At 40.1% G+C, this 16,102-nt stretch overlaps 1 protein-coding gene and 1 non-coding gene across 2 annotated transcripts; both read left to right on the forward strand.

Annotated features, from left to right (window-relative positions):
- The first annotated feature begins 5,517 nt into the window (after positions 1–5,517).
- On the forward strand, positions 5,518–15,392 carry LOC135503039 (endoplasmic reticulum-Golgi intermediate compartment protein 3-like). The gene is made up of 11 exons (XM_064796313.1): positions 5,518–5,706; positions 6,086–6,244; positions 6,668–6,793; positions 7,037–7,071; positions 7,956–8,023; positions 8,250–8,415; positions 8,832–8,921; positions 9,592–9,688; positions 11,834–11,898; positions 12,205–12,347; positions 12,469–15,392. Exons 1-11 carry the CDS (start codon positions 5,610–5,612, stop codon positions 12,602–12,604), a joined length of 1,182 nt encoding a protein of 393 aa, XP_064652383.1. The 5' UTR covers positions 5,518–5,609; the 3' UTR covers positions 12,605–15,392.
- Positions 11,618–11,689, forward strand: Trnap-cgg (transfer RNA proline (anticodon CGG)). The gene has a single exon. It is a non-coding gene; the product is annotated as a tRNA-Pro (tRNA).
- Positions 15,393–16,102: the final 710 nt, after the last annotated feature.

Consider the following 16,102-nt stretch of genomic DNA (forward strand, 5'->3'; position numbering starts at 1 on the left):
CAAAATTCGAAATTAATTTTTTCATCAAATAATTTCTTTATATCTGTAGACTTGCCACAGCAAATATTTTTTCAATACCTCTCCAAATATGTACTTGAGAGTAAAAAACATGCACTCGTCTAATTGATAGGCCTCGACCCTCCAACCTATGAATATTCATTAGTGGTCTTGTCTCTCCTATGAGAAGTATTATGGACCAAGAAGACCAAATTGCCCTTATTCTCCTGCTGTTACTCCGTCGGAGGCGGCGGCGGCGGCGGCGCCGCGTGGACCGTAGTCTTTGGACAAGGCCATGGATTCAGAGAAGAGAGGATAAGGGGGCCTATGCAAATCTAATTGCTGAATTGCGGGAGGAGGACCCCATGCAGTATCGCCAGTTCCACAGAGTGCGGGTCGAGAAATTTCAGGAATTGCTCGAGATGGTGGGGCCGCAGATACAAAGGCAGGATACAGTAATGCGACGCAGTATCGATCCTGGCCATTGGTATCATGTGACTGACCTATAAATCATGTGACCGATCTGCTTGTTGTGATTCGTCGAACTCGCGCAACAATGCAGCAGGTAGCCCCCACACGGTGATTAACTTCCTCGCGTGTCGAGAAAATATCAAACATGCTAGATCGGCTGCGTCTCGACTCGCGAGGGAAGATACGCAGCAAAAAACGACCCCACACAGTGAGAATTTGCCTGTCGCAACATGCACGCGTGTCACTTGCATCACGCAAATTTTCACCGTGTGGTGCAGGCTTAACCACGCTTGACCCGCCGAGTGGAACAAAAAATGACATCACAGCAGCACCAATGACCCCGGCGCGGTATACTTCAACTTTTTTCTTTTTCACTCGATACTCTTGAAGCCGAAAAAGAAAAAGACACGTTCCAACATACAATGCTGCATCATATTTACCTTTTCTGCATAAGAAGTGTTTCTTTTCGCTGCAGTCATTGTCGTACCACCTCCAGTTACCATTACGTTTCACAAAACGGACGCACCGCTCATGGTTCGCGACATCATTCAGACCAATGTTTAAATAAAACGGATTGGATTCTTTCGGCCAATCAAACGTTGAGTAGTCGATCCAGTAAAGCTTTGTTATACTTCCTCTGGGGTCAGCAAGTCCGATCCAAGGATCATCAGTCGAATCACAGCTGCAATGAAATGAATAAACTTCGTCCATTCACGACGAAACGAAGACAGTTACGTTTTAATGACGCTTTTCTAGATGGTTGCGAAAGGTCTCTATTTTTGGCAGATTTTCATCGAAAGTTTCAGCTATTCTACATGATAAGCTATAATAGCTATATATTATTTGTTTATTGTCACCTATTTATTTATACAAATAGCCAGCCTTAAGGCTTATGAGACAGTTGTTCGGGCATACGAGTTGTGAGATGTCGTTTCAAGTTCTTACTGCCCATTTCTCATCTCATATGCCCGAATCACAAAATTTGCAACTTCTTTGGCAAATTCGCCCTTGGTTAACATAATCTGGAGTCTCTCCTCATCGTCACTTGGTTCAACAAGTGTTACGGATATCTCCGTGTAAATGTATGTATCTTGTTTTCTACTCACTTTTGGATCCTGTTGGTAATTTCAGTGTTTTCATTCCCACTATGGATGCTTGCAAGATGCCCGCCAACCGAGACGCAATATTTTTGAGCATCGGAAAAATTCCTTTGTCGCCCCCGGACGTAGAGAAACTGGCTCGAGTCAACTGAGAACCAGTCCGACGGACATGTTCCAGATACGATCGCAACACCTGTGCAGAAAAAGCGTTGTTTTAAAGTGAACTTATCCCGGCATTCTGTTCGTGACGAATATTAAATGGTCCTAACATAACAATATTTGGAATGTACGGAACACAGCAACACAGGTTACTTGCTTTGTGTGTTCCACGTATCACAACCCGAGCCACAATGTCGGCCCATCTTGATCTTTATCTTTCATTTAAAGGGACTCTTTAGGTACCAGCTAGGTACTATAAGGCAAGATAAAGTTATCCAATAGCGGACTCTCCCATCTCTCAGTGCATCCACAAGCTAATTACACTTGTACGATGGTTATATTTTCGTGCTGAATCAAAATGACATTGTACCCTTACTCTGCATATAAATCACCAAAAGAGGGCAAATTTAACCCTGCCTATAGTCCCCCTTGAAGAAACAAAAAAGAGTATCATAGGCCTAATCTTTCTAGTAGTAACATTTAATGTCACTATACCTGGTTTTGGACCAACTATCTTTGCGGAAACCTTAAATTTATTTTATGTGAAGTAACCACCATGACAGGAGCATTTTTACTCTGCCCCCGAAATCCCACTCGACCTCTTCTTACTCCACGGACCAGTAACCCCAGTAGGTTGGTAATCTCCATTAACAAAATCGTTCAAAACGTAGACTTTAATTGAGCAGAAAACTACTTTCCACCCTGCAGCGCCTATCATCATTATGATTATCATCGTACCATTAAACTGAAAGGTAATTCAATAATTAAAGGATGACCTGGCTAAATGTGTGCGTGAGGTTTCGCTGTCCCATTCCGAGAGCCAATTCACCTAGTTACCTCTATCATAAACTTTTGAAAGACTCTGCCTCCATTAACTGAAATCGTTCCAAACGTAGATAATGGTGCAGAACAGTATATCGACTCAGCGCGTATTTCATATACCGTTAAACTAAAATGTTTAATGGCGATTAGGGTGATAGGATCAGTTAGCGTGGCCATTCTTTGATTAAACGTTTTCCGCTCAATTTCAGTCGGGCGTCAGCCTCCAATCATTGTGGTAATAACACATGAATAAGTCATTATAGCAACACAGTTGGACAGCCAAACAGATCGAATTTTATAAACTTACGAACTTACGCATGCACCAAGCAGCTGATTCGTACTTTCCGCTCTTTTCAAGAATTCAGGGAATGATGAAGGAGAACTTGATTGTATGTACATGTATTATGTAATTTTGCTTCAGGACATGGTACCAGACTCTGGGCAACAGATACCGCCCTTCGTCATTGCCACGTATCATGGCTGCATTACCAGAGCGGGGGATTGGTGCCGGTGCCAAGTGTGTCCCCGGAACGATTGTGGCTCATCCTGAGGAAATCAGGGGTTAATGTTCGGAGAAGCGAACATTAATCGGAAATCAGGGGTTCCGAACATTAACCCCTGATTTCCTCAGGATGATTGTGACGGGAAGAGCGTTCTTTTCTTGTTTATCATTCAGTCAAGAAGATGCGCACATTAACTTGATAACGAGAATGAGGTAGCTTCATTATTTTTTTACGACTGATATCTATGGCAAGCCGTTTGCTTCAAAAAGTCGAAATGATTTTTTTTCGAGTCAAAATGATTTTTTTCAAGTCAAGAAAAAAAATTTGAAATAAATTTTTTTTTCAAGTCGAGATATTTATTTTTCTTCTCATTTAACTTATTGAAGTTAAATCAATTAATAAAAATTTCACTGCGAGAAAAAAATGATTATAAAAATTAAAATAGTGTTTGTAAAATATGATAATGATACATAATAAATACCGAAATAGTGTCGAAAGTAAAAATTTCATATTCGAGTAAAAATTTCATACTCGAGAAAATAATCAGTCGAGCGCTACAAAAATAAAGTCGAACATTATGACGTCATCAGTTTTTGTGTACATTGCGCGCGCCGCCTAATTCAACACCTGGCCAGCCGCGATCAGGCCCGTGTGTCGTGTTATTCTGCAAACCCTCTATCGCGTGCAATACCTGATCGTTAGTGCTGTGCATAGGCACCAAGACCTCCGCAAAATCTTCTGCCAAAACGGAACCGGTGTAATGTTTTTGAGTGTTTCTGTTTTTGAGTGTTTCCCCTCATTGTTTGGGAACGCTCAAAAATAGATTGACAAGTTTTTCTGTGTATCCCCCCTATTGAAAAGTCGTGGTCTCTCTAGCTGCCTATTGTTTGGAAACACTGACACATGGGGAACAACCACAGATGTTACACCGGCACCGAAGTGATCGCATGCACGTATATACAGCGCACTCAGAATTCCTAGAATGTCATCTAGTAGCCTGGAACAGTTCTCTAGTTTGTTTTGATCTAATGATTGTCTGGCCCTTTCAGATCGCCGGACCATAGCGGGACACTGACGCAGACACTCGGCAATGTCAACAACATCGCCTCCCGCTATCTTGCATACTGTATAGACTGGTCCCCTGCTATGTATATATGTGGGCATTAGAATGCGAAGTCAGCAAGAGAACGGTTGGGGACGAGTCTACATACTGTACACGAAAAGTGATGACGTCATAATGTTCGACTCATTTTTTTCTGTCTCGAATGTGTTTTTTTTTTGTTGAATAGGAAATTTGTCATTTACAATAAATTTTTATCGACTTGAAAAAAATTTAAAAGAATTAGAAAAATAATCAACTGATAAGTTGTATATAAAAAAATTAATGAAAAAAACTTTTTTTTTTACTTAAAAAAAAAATATGTATATATATTTAAAAAGTCGACTTAAAAAAAAACAAACTTGTAGAATTGAAAAAAAATGTGTAAACTTGAAAATACTAATCTCAACTTTTTGAAGAAATTTCTTGACTTGAAATATTTTTTCTTGACTTGAAAAAAAAATCTCGACTTGAAAAAAATCATCTCGACTTTTTGAAGCAAACGGCTTGCCATAGATATCGCATTGCCTGAAATTCAGTGAAATAGTCTGTAAGAATAATGATACAAAATAATTAATAAACTTGACTTGATGACGTAATTTATAGACCTACCTATATTCAGTAAGAGGGTGCACGCACTGAAACTCCAAAAGAATCGGATTGTCAACATGTTCAGAGATTTACATTCCCAAATCAGTTCACCTCTTCAGAGTGTCAGGTCTTCGTGTCTCTAGTAAGTTGCCCCCAACAGTTGTTCCATTCTGAGTGCGTCCGTCGTCGTTCTTCGTCTGGAGATAGCGGAAATTTCAGTTCAATATCCTTATGATATCATGACTTTCTGTTTAGTGATGTTGTCATGGGCGACAATTGGCTGTCGAATGATTGAAACTGAATGTAATCGAGCCGTGCTTAATTATTTACGTCGACTCCCAAGGCAGTCTATTGGTCATTCTATTCAAACTTCCCGCGGGAAGGACGGACGGGCCGATCAATGCGTCGTACGCTGTTGCACGAATAAAAAAAGTAAATAAAGAGAAAAAAATGTTGGATACACGGGGAGTCGAACCCGTGACCACCAGATCGAAAGTCCAGCATTCTAACCGCTGAACCACTTTTCAGGAGATGTGGTGGTTGGTCTCAAAACATGCTGTTAAGCCACCAGTGGTCATTGACCAAGGAAGTGTGAGAGGGAAATGTGAGGGGTGGCTCTAGCACGTTTTCTTGCTGGAATGCCGTGGGACACGCCCAATTCTAAATTTCAAAACTCCCGCACTACACGACTTCGCTCTCGGAGGGTTAATAGAGCTCTCCAATCGAATTCTTACCAGAGAGGTAGGAATCTCGGGCACTCGGCCATATTGGAAAAGTTGACACGTTCCCTTTGACAATTTGCTCATAAAATAACTCTTTTTGCTCCAGAAATATAAAGTTTTTGTTGGATCTGATCGCAGTGGAGACATGCAACCAAAAGAAGTGTTGAATAGGTTGCGTCAGTTCGACGCATACCCCAAAACTTTAGAAGATTTTCGTGTTAAAACTTATGCCGGTGCTGCAGGTAAATCAATGTAAACAACAATAAATATACACAAGTAGGCCTGCTACGCATGTAACACACGCATGTAACTACAGGACAGGTGTGATTTGCATGCCTAGTACAAACCTGGGTTAAAATTTACAATACGTCATAAGGCCTAAGCTGCCTTCAGATTGATTTGTCATAAGCCACTGTGACCGTCACTTTATTCCGGGTAAAACGCATGACGGTCGATTCATGATGTCTTCTATTAATCAAAGAAAATTTGGCCTAACTGCAGAATAGCCGGGACAGTAGTAGCTCTGTACATTATGTCCCTCTGTACATTATGTACTCATTCCTATCATTGAGCACAGAGTGTCCCGGGTATTCTGCAGTTGCTCCGAAAATTCCTTTCCAGTCACCATAATCAGTGGTCTGATTATGCTCATCCTCTTTGTCTCCGAACTCAACTACTATCTGACGACGGAGGTGCATCCTGAGCTGTTTGTAGACATCAGCAGAGGACAGAAGTTGAAGATAAACATTGATATCACTTTCCCCAGGGTTTCATGTACTTGTAAGTATAGGCCTTTTTGATAAAGATTAATCAGAGCCAAAACAAATCAAATGTGCACACTCGGCATGTCAGAAGGCCTGAGCCGTCTTCGGACAATGCCATAAGCCACTGGACCCTTTGTTCCAGGTGAAACACATGACTGGTTGGTGCCCAAACGAACATCTTTGAAAACGGTTGATTCTAATAGAAAGGGTGTTTGTTGTCGGTATAGAAGTGAGTCACACTCACAGGAATTTTAATCCTTCAAATCTGCACCCCTGTCTCAGTCTCAAAAATTAAAGGCGATCATTTGCACTAATCTTGGTTTCTAAATCTTATCAGAAACGTGTAATGTCCTTTGTTGTCGAAGAATCAGAATTCCTCTACAGAAGAAAAGAAAGAGGTTTACAGTAGTTGAAAAGATCTGTCTTTTTTTCTTTGCAGATTTAACTGTGGATGCCATGGACGTCTCTGGCGAATCTCAAAACGATGTTGACGCAAACTTGTTCAAGACTCGTCTGACCATGGAGGGCAAGCCTGTCAAGGACGGTGAGCCAGCAGAAAAAGAGAGTAAGTTCAGCTGCTGAGTCCTTGCTTCTGTGTAAAACTGGCCGAGGCCCACTGGCGTGGCAGAAACCCAGCCTGTAAAAAGTAAACTCAGTTTGATTCTCCAGTAACAGTTTGCAGTTCAATTGCAGCTAATAAAACATGGTATTTTGTCAGAACCAGGTTGAATGATATATGAAAACATCGGACTCACTAAAATGGGGACGTTGTGGCAGTCATAATTATTTCATTTTTTCTCATTTGCAGATCTAGGAGAAGAAAAATCTGTTGACATTGTGAAGGTATGTTACAATTGCTCACTACGGAAGACACAGCAAATAGAATACGTACTCATAATAGATTATACCGTTTATGATACAGTAATGTTTAAAGGATTGCAATAAGCAGTTGTCAGTGCTCTACTTCGAATTGATCGCCTTGGAGGCTGATGAGATGCCATAAGGGAAGAAAATGTCATGAATAATGTTGGCTGTGCCAGAAGGGAAGAAACCGTAATGGGGTGATGCCATAAGGGAAGAATATGTAACGTTACTATCTTAATGGCATAATGGAAGCAAACGCAATGGGTAACGTTAGTTAAGCCATAAGGGAATAAAATGTGGCCTATTTCTGCATCAATGTGATAGTAGGACCTCACACTAGTTGACTTGTAACATTCTAGGATGCAGATGATGATGATGAAGAAATAGTCCAGGTCTTTTTCAATGATGTGGAGCCTGGTGTATGTATTTTGAAGGAAGACCAGCCACATTGTTGATTCACCAATATCATGCTCTCTGTCCAGTTCACTTTCTTGCTTTAATCATCATAACTTTTTTAATTGTCTTCATTTTCTTTCTTTGCTGCCAACTTCAATTTATTTGGACTTTGCCGCACATTCTTTATTGTTTGGTGCAAAGTATCTCTTTTTGCACATTTATTTCTTTTCAATGTTGGTGATTTATATTTTACAACAAAAATCTATGTGTTCTTCAGTACTCAGTAGCTCAGTCACTTACCGTAAACATCTTAAAAAGCTGTACTGGTAGTCATTTGAGTCACCATTGCAGTAAAGTAACTTTTTCATGCACAACCCTTCTTTGAAGACGATAATATTATTTTTGCTTATACACTAAGTTGTTTGGAAGTTGTTGATTCATATTGTGTTTATCTTCTTTGCTTTCAGACTCTAAAAAAGCCTTTAGACCCAACTAGATGTGAAAGTTGTTATGGTGCAGAAACAACTGATCTAAAGTAAGTGTTTTACCCACAACCATCATCCTCACACACCTTCACCCAACGATTCAATGCTTTGTGCCCTTCCGAAAGTTCCTGCACTGTCCCTACAACTTTATCAGTTTCCCATCACTTCAATACCCGAGATTAATATATGATATTGGTATTCTGGGGAACTCCTTCTCCAGGTTGATATAAACCTTTCGGAGAGCACTGGTATTATATACTTCTTCGTAACTTGCAGATGCTGTAATACTTGTGACGATGTGCGGGAGGCGTACCGCAGAAAAGGCTGGGCGTTCACAACGCCTGAGGAGATCGAGCAGTGCAAGCGGGAAGGGTATGCCGAGAAGATGAAGGCTGGTGTGAACGAAGGGTGTCGCATGTACGGTTATCTTCAAGTCAATAAGGTACGCGTCACAAATTTAACTTCCAATGTTATCAGTCAAAATCTTGGTTCCACTGACGCTACATTAGACAATTCTGAACACGGTGCCCTAACAGTGTACATCATCAATCACTGGATCAGAGATATGCTGGGGGATCGGAGATATACTGGGTTTTCAATCACTCAAACTTTTCTTTGATGGATAAAACTTTCCATTTTTGTCTTCGGAAATTGGAGCAGGTTTTAAAATCTTTGGGCCAAATTCATAAAGGGCGTTTAAGGGTTAGACACATGTAACTTCTCTTTAATCAGTTTCAGGGCCTATTCATATTCTGTGATTCTTTACATGAAGGACCTGAATCTGTCTATTCAGTAGTTAAACGCTGTTTTAAGCTAAACACCCTTTATGAATTTGGCCCTTTGTGTTTCTCGTTTTAGGTCGCTGGTAACTTCCATTTCGCACCGGGAAAAAGTTTCCAACAAAGTCACGTCCATGTTCATGACGTTCAGGCCTTTGCTGGAATGAAAGTAAGCGTGCTTCCTTGTCATTAGTCGTAGTTCCACCTATCATAAAACCCCGTGTTTTTTCAAGACCCATGTCTTCGCCGTGTGTCAAAAAACCCGGGGCACACTTACACCTATCAGTGGTGTTAGATAATGGTTAATAGCCCCGGCGACAGGTGCGCTGTAGGTAGGGAGCTCTCCTGTGTTTCTTTCCCCGTTGGAGGGGAATTTCGCATGCGCAATACCGAGGCAACTACACCGCGCCATATGTCGCCGGATCTCAGAACTTGCAATTGCCGTGTCTATTCAGATTCCACCTATCAAAAAACCTGTGTTGAACACGGGTCTAAATTAGTCCCCGATTAGCCCCATCGAGCTCGATGGGGCTAATAGACACGGGGATTTGACACACGGGTCTATTTAGACACGGCAATTCATAGGTGTAAGCGCAAAAGACACGGGGATTTGATAGGTGGAAGTACGACTATTATGTCTTCTGTTCTTGAGCAAGACACTTTAGTTACTGAGAACATGAGTAACCAACTTTCATCACAGCTATCTGGTCGTTTCAAAATTGTGCAGGAAATGACACATTGTTTAATTGTCCTAGAAGGCGCCGGTTAATGTTCCACCTCTTGTTCCGAAAATCTTTCCACTTTGGCAATATTTGACTTGTTTTGTGTTGTTTTTTCAGTTCAATATGACGCACAACATCAGCCATCTCTCATTTGGTGCCGATTATCCTGGCATTGTCAACCCTTTAGATGAAGTAACAACAGTTTCAGAAAAAGGTAGGCGTCCAAGTCATCAATAAATTCAGGAACACTAGAATTTCAAATACCAAAATTGATTTTATTGTAACAGAAACTTCCTGTCGTCATACCATGCACATAGGTTTTGATCACAATCTCTTCCCTCAAAATATCATATTCCATATTGTAGTTTCTTGCAACAGTAATAGCGCTCGCAGCTCTGCACTCTATTTCAGACCTGTTTACTGGTATGAAAAAAGATCCTCACAAAACATTACACACCGAATGTTTCTTCCAGTTACAGAAACACTGAACAGCATCTTCATTCAATATCAATATTGAATTGTTCATTCATGTATCACCATTGAAAATGGCAAACTTCGAATAAAATTCAGTGTTCGTGATTTTGGAGATTATGAGATGCCTCAATGTTATATGATTACTCCACCTAATCAATTAGACTCAGGTCTCTCGCAAGTCCTATTTATTTCGCGATGCCTAACACCATTTCATAATGGACTACCAATAAACATGATACACTGGTAGTCAATCACAGGAGAATGCAGGAGTTAGAACAGAGTGTACAAGTCTACACAGAATGTTTTTCTCCAGCACTTGTGTTAGCATCGTATGCCTGTTCCTATGGCCATGAATGTTCCAAATGTGCCTCCTCCCTGAACCATCGTCTTGCCAACGTTTGAAATTAATTCTCGACCTCGCATACCAAATCTGAAATAATAAAAATCGTATGTAAAAGAAAGTTGGAAATGTTGCATGTTCTGCACTGAAGAGTCCGTGGCTATCTCAGGTCACACCTTTTCTAAATTTGAAGAAAAATCCTTACTTTGCTGCCATTGCAAGTCACTTACAAATCATGAATCCATCATCTTTAGTATTCATTCTTGGAATGAGCTGTATAGTTGTAGTAATTGACAATGTTGAACCTCAGACACAGCTCGATTTGCACTTGTGAAACCCTGTTCCTAAAGACAGTAAGTCAGATGGAAAAACTACAGAATTCTACATTTTGAATCAAGAAGATTTACCTCAGTGCCGAGAATCCACCAAAGAGGGCGCCTGATGCCATTCCTACACAAAACCCGATCATGAAGCCATATTTCATTCTGTCAAAACAACTCGGCTGTCCTCGCTGGCCAGTGTAAGCACTTGGGGGTGGGGCAGGCATGTTGCACAAGAGCTTTCTGAAAAATAAAGATCATTAGTTGGGTCGTTACTTGCTGGCCAACTTTAAGGTTTAAGATTTTGGAGCAACTGCAGATTATTGCAGAATACCCGGGACACTCTGTGCTAAATGATAGTAATGTGTACATAATGTACAGAGGGACAGAGTGTACATAATGTACAGACTCGAGCTACTACTGTCCCGGCTATTCTGTAGTTAGGCCCATGCTTGGACTTAAGAATCTCATTGCGGAAGGTGAAATTTTAATGTTGCTGACTGTCATCCTCCATGAGCTGACGAGTGTTACTTCGTACTGTAGCCTGTAGGGGGCCATACAATACATAACATGCAATCGAAGTGCATGGTTAATCAGAGGTCACCAAATATACTCTCTTTTTGTAGAGTTAAAAGAACAAAACCTCATCAAAACACGTACCTATCGTTTCTACGTGTTTTACTTTTGCTAGCTACGCTGTCGAATCGTTGATATTTAGCTTTTGGAAAGAGTTAATCCCCAAAAATGTGCGATTTTTCCCAAAAATTTAGTACGTGTCCACCATGTTGGAAATCTGTCCCACAATGCAACGTATTTCAATTTCCGGTTTTGTAGAGGGTAAATTCTCTCAGATTTGATAGATTATGATAATAATTACCACCTCATTAGACATCCAATACTATAATGCGACGATTGAAATGATAATCTTTGCGTCTTTTATAATTCGATATAGCATGACAAATCCACCGGATCGTTTAAAGCCTATCTAAACTTGGCGGGAAGGTGTGGAGGCCAAGTGGTCTAGTGGTATGATTCTCGCTTCGGGTGCGAGAGGTCCCGGGTTCGACTCCCGGCTTGGCCCAAGAACACTTTTTCTTTTTTTAGAATCTATGGTTAAATGTTTTATTTCACTTGTTTTAACATTTTTCCAGTGTCAATTTAATGAAAATCATTATTGTTATATAGTCAACTATAAAGTCTTATTAAATTCTTCATTTCAATTCAGGTTCCCAGATGTTCCAATACTTTGTAAAAATAGTTCCAACCACTTATGTAAAATTAAACGGCGATGTAAGTATAAACAGTGATGCTCCGGTTTCCTCCTACACCGAATAATTAAGCACAGTAGTTGGCAACCTATGATTAACCTCCTGTAGCGATACTTCTTTATGAAGGACAACATTTCTATTAAGGACACCACATTTGGTCCCAAATTGGTTGTTTCTATTCAATTTAACCTCTCCAAACAGGACGCCTCTCTATTAAAGACAGCACTGGTCCATCCCTGGGTGTCCTTAATAGAGAGGTTATACTGTATTATGTTTGAATATTATGTCTGCTTTGGAGAATGATAAAGTGATTGCTCTATCTTTCCAGGTTTTATACACCAACCAATATTCCGTCACAAAGCATAGAAAGCAGGTGTCCTTGTCGGGGGCGTCCGGAGAACAGGGTCTTCCTGGCACATTCTTTATATATGAACTTTCACCCATGATGGTGAAATATACAGAAAAAAATAGGTAGGTATATTGGTCTAAACATGCATACCTCGTCTTCACCTGTTGAAGGGGTGCATCACTTTTATTAACTGGTAGCATTATTCTTTATTATAAGTTATTCTTTTTTGTTTATCTTTTTCAGATCTTTTATGCATTTCCTCACCGGAGTATGCGCAATAATCGGCGGAGTTTTCACAGTAGCTGGAATCATCGACTCATTTATATACCACTCGGCAAAAGCAATACAGAAGAAGATGGAGATAGGAAAATTAACATAGATTTTATGTACATGTAATAGTTTATTTATCACTTATTGGTCATCAAATAAAACCATGGGGCTTCTCAAGCCCTGTTTCTGCCATAAATGGAAGCATCCCAGAAGCTCATTATGTCAGCGTCACTTTTATAGTTTTGTTTGAAATCCTACCTGAGCTCAGTAGAAGTGTACAATTTCTTGTTCATCAACAACGTATGAATTCATCGTCACATCACATCACAAGATACAAAAAGTTCCCCCGCAAAATAGTCGGAGGCTAACCTGATAAACTGACTTTAATCAAGAGAATATCCAGAGGTTTAGAACAGGCTGCTAAAGATGCTGGATATTAGACATATTGGACATGTATATATATTTATTTCTGATAACTTTGTAACAACACGGCAAGAGTAGTCTCCAGAATAACTTTGAAAACAATATATATTTCATTCCAAAGTTTTCAAAAGTTTTCGCTGGACAAGCTGCTACTGCTAGAAGGGGACAGGGTTCTACTGTAGTCTTAAATAACATAAATGCCACATGAACATGATTAAAGATATGTAAGGTGAGCTTTGATATTTTTAATCTCGGACATAGCCAGTGATTTTTCAATATACTCCGCCTCTCAATATTTTGTATACGAGGTAGGAGTATCAAAAACCTGATCTCAGGCTGAGATATTTTTGACACGATGACTCATCAAGGGCTTAATTCTATCCCTTTATGATAATTTGTGAATGAAGTGCTTGCTTGCAAGGTGTGTGGAATTTCAAGATGAAGATATCAGAAATACTTCTTAAAACTGGCTTCTGGAAAAGATGTGAATGTTCCATTTTAACTGATCGAAGTTATTTTTAGCAAAATTGATTCGTTTTGGTGCATTTTATAAAAATGTTGGTGCTTTTGTACTCCTACACCCCTTGTCCTAGCAATAGACTTCCCTCAAAGATACAGTAGAACCTCTCTATTAAGGACAACCTCGGACTGACAAGTGCTGTCCTTGGTGGAGAGTTGTTCTGATTCAAGAGGTCAAATTGAATGGAAACAACCAACTCTTTGGCCGAAACTTGTGTTCTTAATAGAGAGGTAGTCCTTAACAGTACAGGGAGATATTCGCTAAGGGAGGCTCCACGGAAGATTTAAGGTGAAATAGCTAAAAAGATGCTCCCTTTATTGACTGCTGGTTACCTCCAACCTCAAGTATATTCAAATGGCGGTGTCACCCAAGATATCTGAAACTAGATCGATAGTGCTACACCACTTGCACTTCTTGTTAAGGGTTGACCATAGGCATCACTATTTTGGCTGCTGAAGCCATTAGAACACTTTGAAAACGAATGTCTATTTAAGGGCGGGAGTCTGTTCTTTGTTTTCCAGAGAGCAGCCTCCCAGGTTTTAAATGGGCAGTCACTTCATTTCGAAGAAGTTCCAGCTGCTTTAGTATTCCAAAATCTAGCGAAAATGTTGGGACCTATGGTCAACTCTTATGTACAATCATTTTCCTTGTTTTTCTTACTGATTTGTAAGTTAGTTTATGTTTGTTGTTGTTTGGGTCCGTTTCCAAATATTGCTTCCATTGGTTTATTGTGTATGTGAAAGTCTAAAAACAGTTGATCGACTTATGCATGGGCTTGGAATGGCGACTCGTCGTATTGCCTTCTCATTCCGAGTAAATGCTTTTTAAAGTAGTGCCAATACATTTTAAACATTTGTTTACAGTCGCTATCAGAGAATTATCTTGGCAAATACAACTTAAAATGTCGCATTCGGCGAGTGGGGATTATTGTACAGACCATTTAGGATGAACATACTGCTGATCGATGTTGTTGCAGTTGAGTTGAGTAATGTCTGATGACATATCAGTGCCATGACGTCGGGACGACGCCAACGATTCCATTGAAATAACGTCATGAAGTAAATGGCGATAGTATGCCTGATATGTCTTCTGATGTTACGAATGTTTGTTTTGTCAAGTGACTTATGGTGTTTTGTCCACTAGATTGTTCTTTTATTTTATCAGTCATGTGAACTGTGTTGTAATTTATCTTCACAAAGACGATGCGTTAGAAATGTGTCCTCTTTGATTCAGATACAAACAATAGAATTAAAATGTTTGAGGATGTGTTTCGAGTCCTCTTATGCATGTACAGGTAGAGCCACCACATGAAAAAATGAGTAATGTCAGTCATTCTGCCTCTTGTCTGTTCTAGTACCAATCAAGTAAGGGGCAGTGTATATACGTCCCAGACCTGTTTCTTGCTCTGAAACTTGGCTTTCACTTTCACTTTCACCAGCTGAGCCAAAGCTTTTGCATTTCATCATATAAAAGTAACCTGTTTCAGTCGCTTGTTCCTTGTAGTTTAGTTTTGACTAATGTAAATGTTCACTTGTCTAGGCGATGGGGGGGGGGTGTTATGATATGCCGTTGAACATCTCTTCGACCTGGTAACTTCGTCCCTCCTGCCAGTTCTGTCATAGGGAAAGATAGTAGAAGAGAGAGGTTGCAAGAGTGTAAACCTCTCGAAGTCTGAAAAATGCTGCCTCGTGAGGTGTCCTGATTTCAAAGGTCAGATTGAATCGAAGTTACCCATTTGGGACCAAAATCAGTGGCTTTTAAAATGTAATACACTTGTAGAGAGGGAGTCCTGCTAACAGAAATGCCTTGTTATGGAGGTTCAACTCTACTTCTTGAGTGGAGCAACCATACCATCATCTTGTGAGGGACTCTCTCTGTCTCCATTTAGGAGCACAACTCTTGTCTCGAATTCCGTCTTCAAATTGATCATATTCATAGAACAGAAAAAAATAAATGTTTATTATGTAATAACGTGTTGGTTGTTTTAATCCTGTGATGATTCACAAGTACTTAGGCATCATAGGCCTATAAAGCCAGAGGATGAACCGGGCCTCAGCGTGGATAAACTGTGGATCCTGTGGCACCATCACTGTATTAGATGGAGGAAAATATTTTAAAAGGTGTGCTACCGAGGACAGCGTTGCATCTAGCTAGCTTCTGCCAGGACGAAGAAGGACATCGTCCTCTTGTCACAACCTGAAGAAGACATCTGGCTGTCTGGGTTCAAAGTCGTATGTTGTCATACCATGACTATATCATTTAGGAACAATTACGTAGCAACACCAGCATCTTGTTTTAAAGTCAATTTTTTATTTCATGAAAGGAGCTTGTCGACGCGTCACAATGTAATGTAAGACCACCATGAGGAAACCGATATCACACCCCACCTCTTTGCAGTGCAAATTATATTATTGGTTTGCTGATGAAAACACTGCTTGTCTACTCACTCCCAAAACAATTTCCCAGCTAGCTTTTGAAATTGGACTTGGGGCATCACCGGCCCGGGTTTCTGAAGACATAGTCACAACCTTGAAACATTGTATACCCTTCTAACATTTACACTTTTCTTCCATTTCTACAAGTTTCTTTCTACATTTTCATTACTAATCTTATCTAGCATTATGATAATCGCACTATAAAAGCTTAATATGAGTCATTCGCACG

This window comes from Lineus longissimus, chromosome 19 (assembly GCF_910592395.1).
Source record: "Lineus longissimus chromosome 19, tnLinLong1.2, whole genome shotgun sequence".
Lineage (NCBI taxonomy): Eukaryota > Metazoa > Nemertea > Pilidiophora > Heteronemertea > Lineidae > Lineus > Lineus longissimus.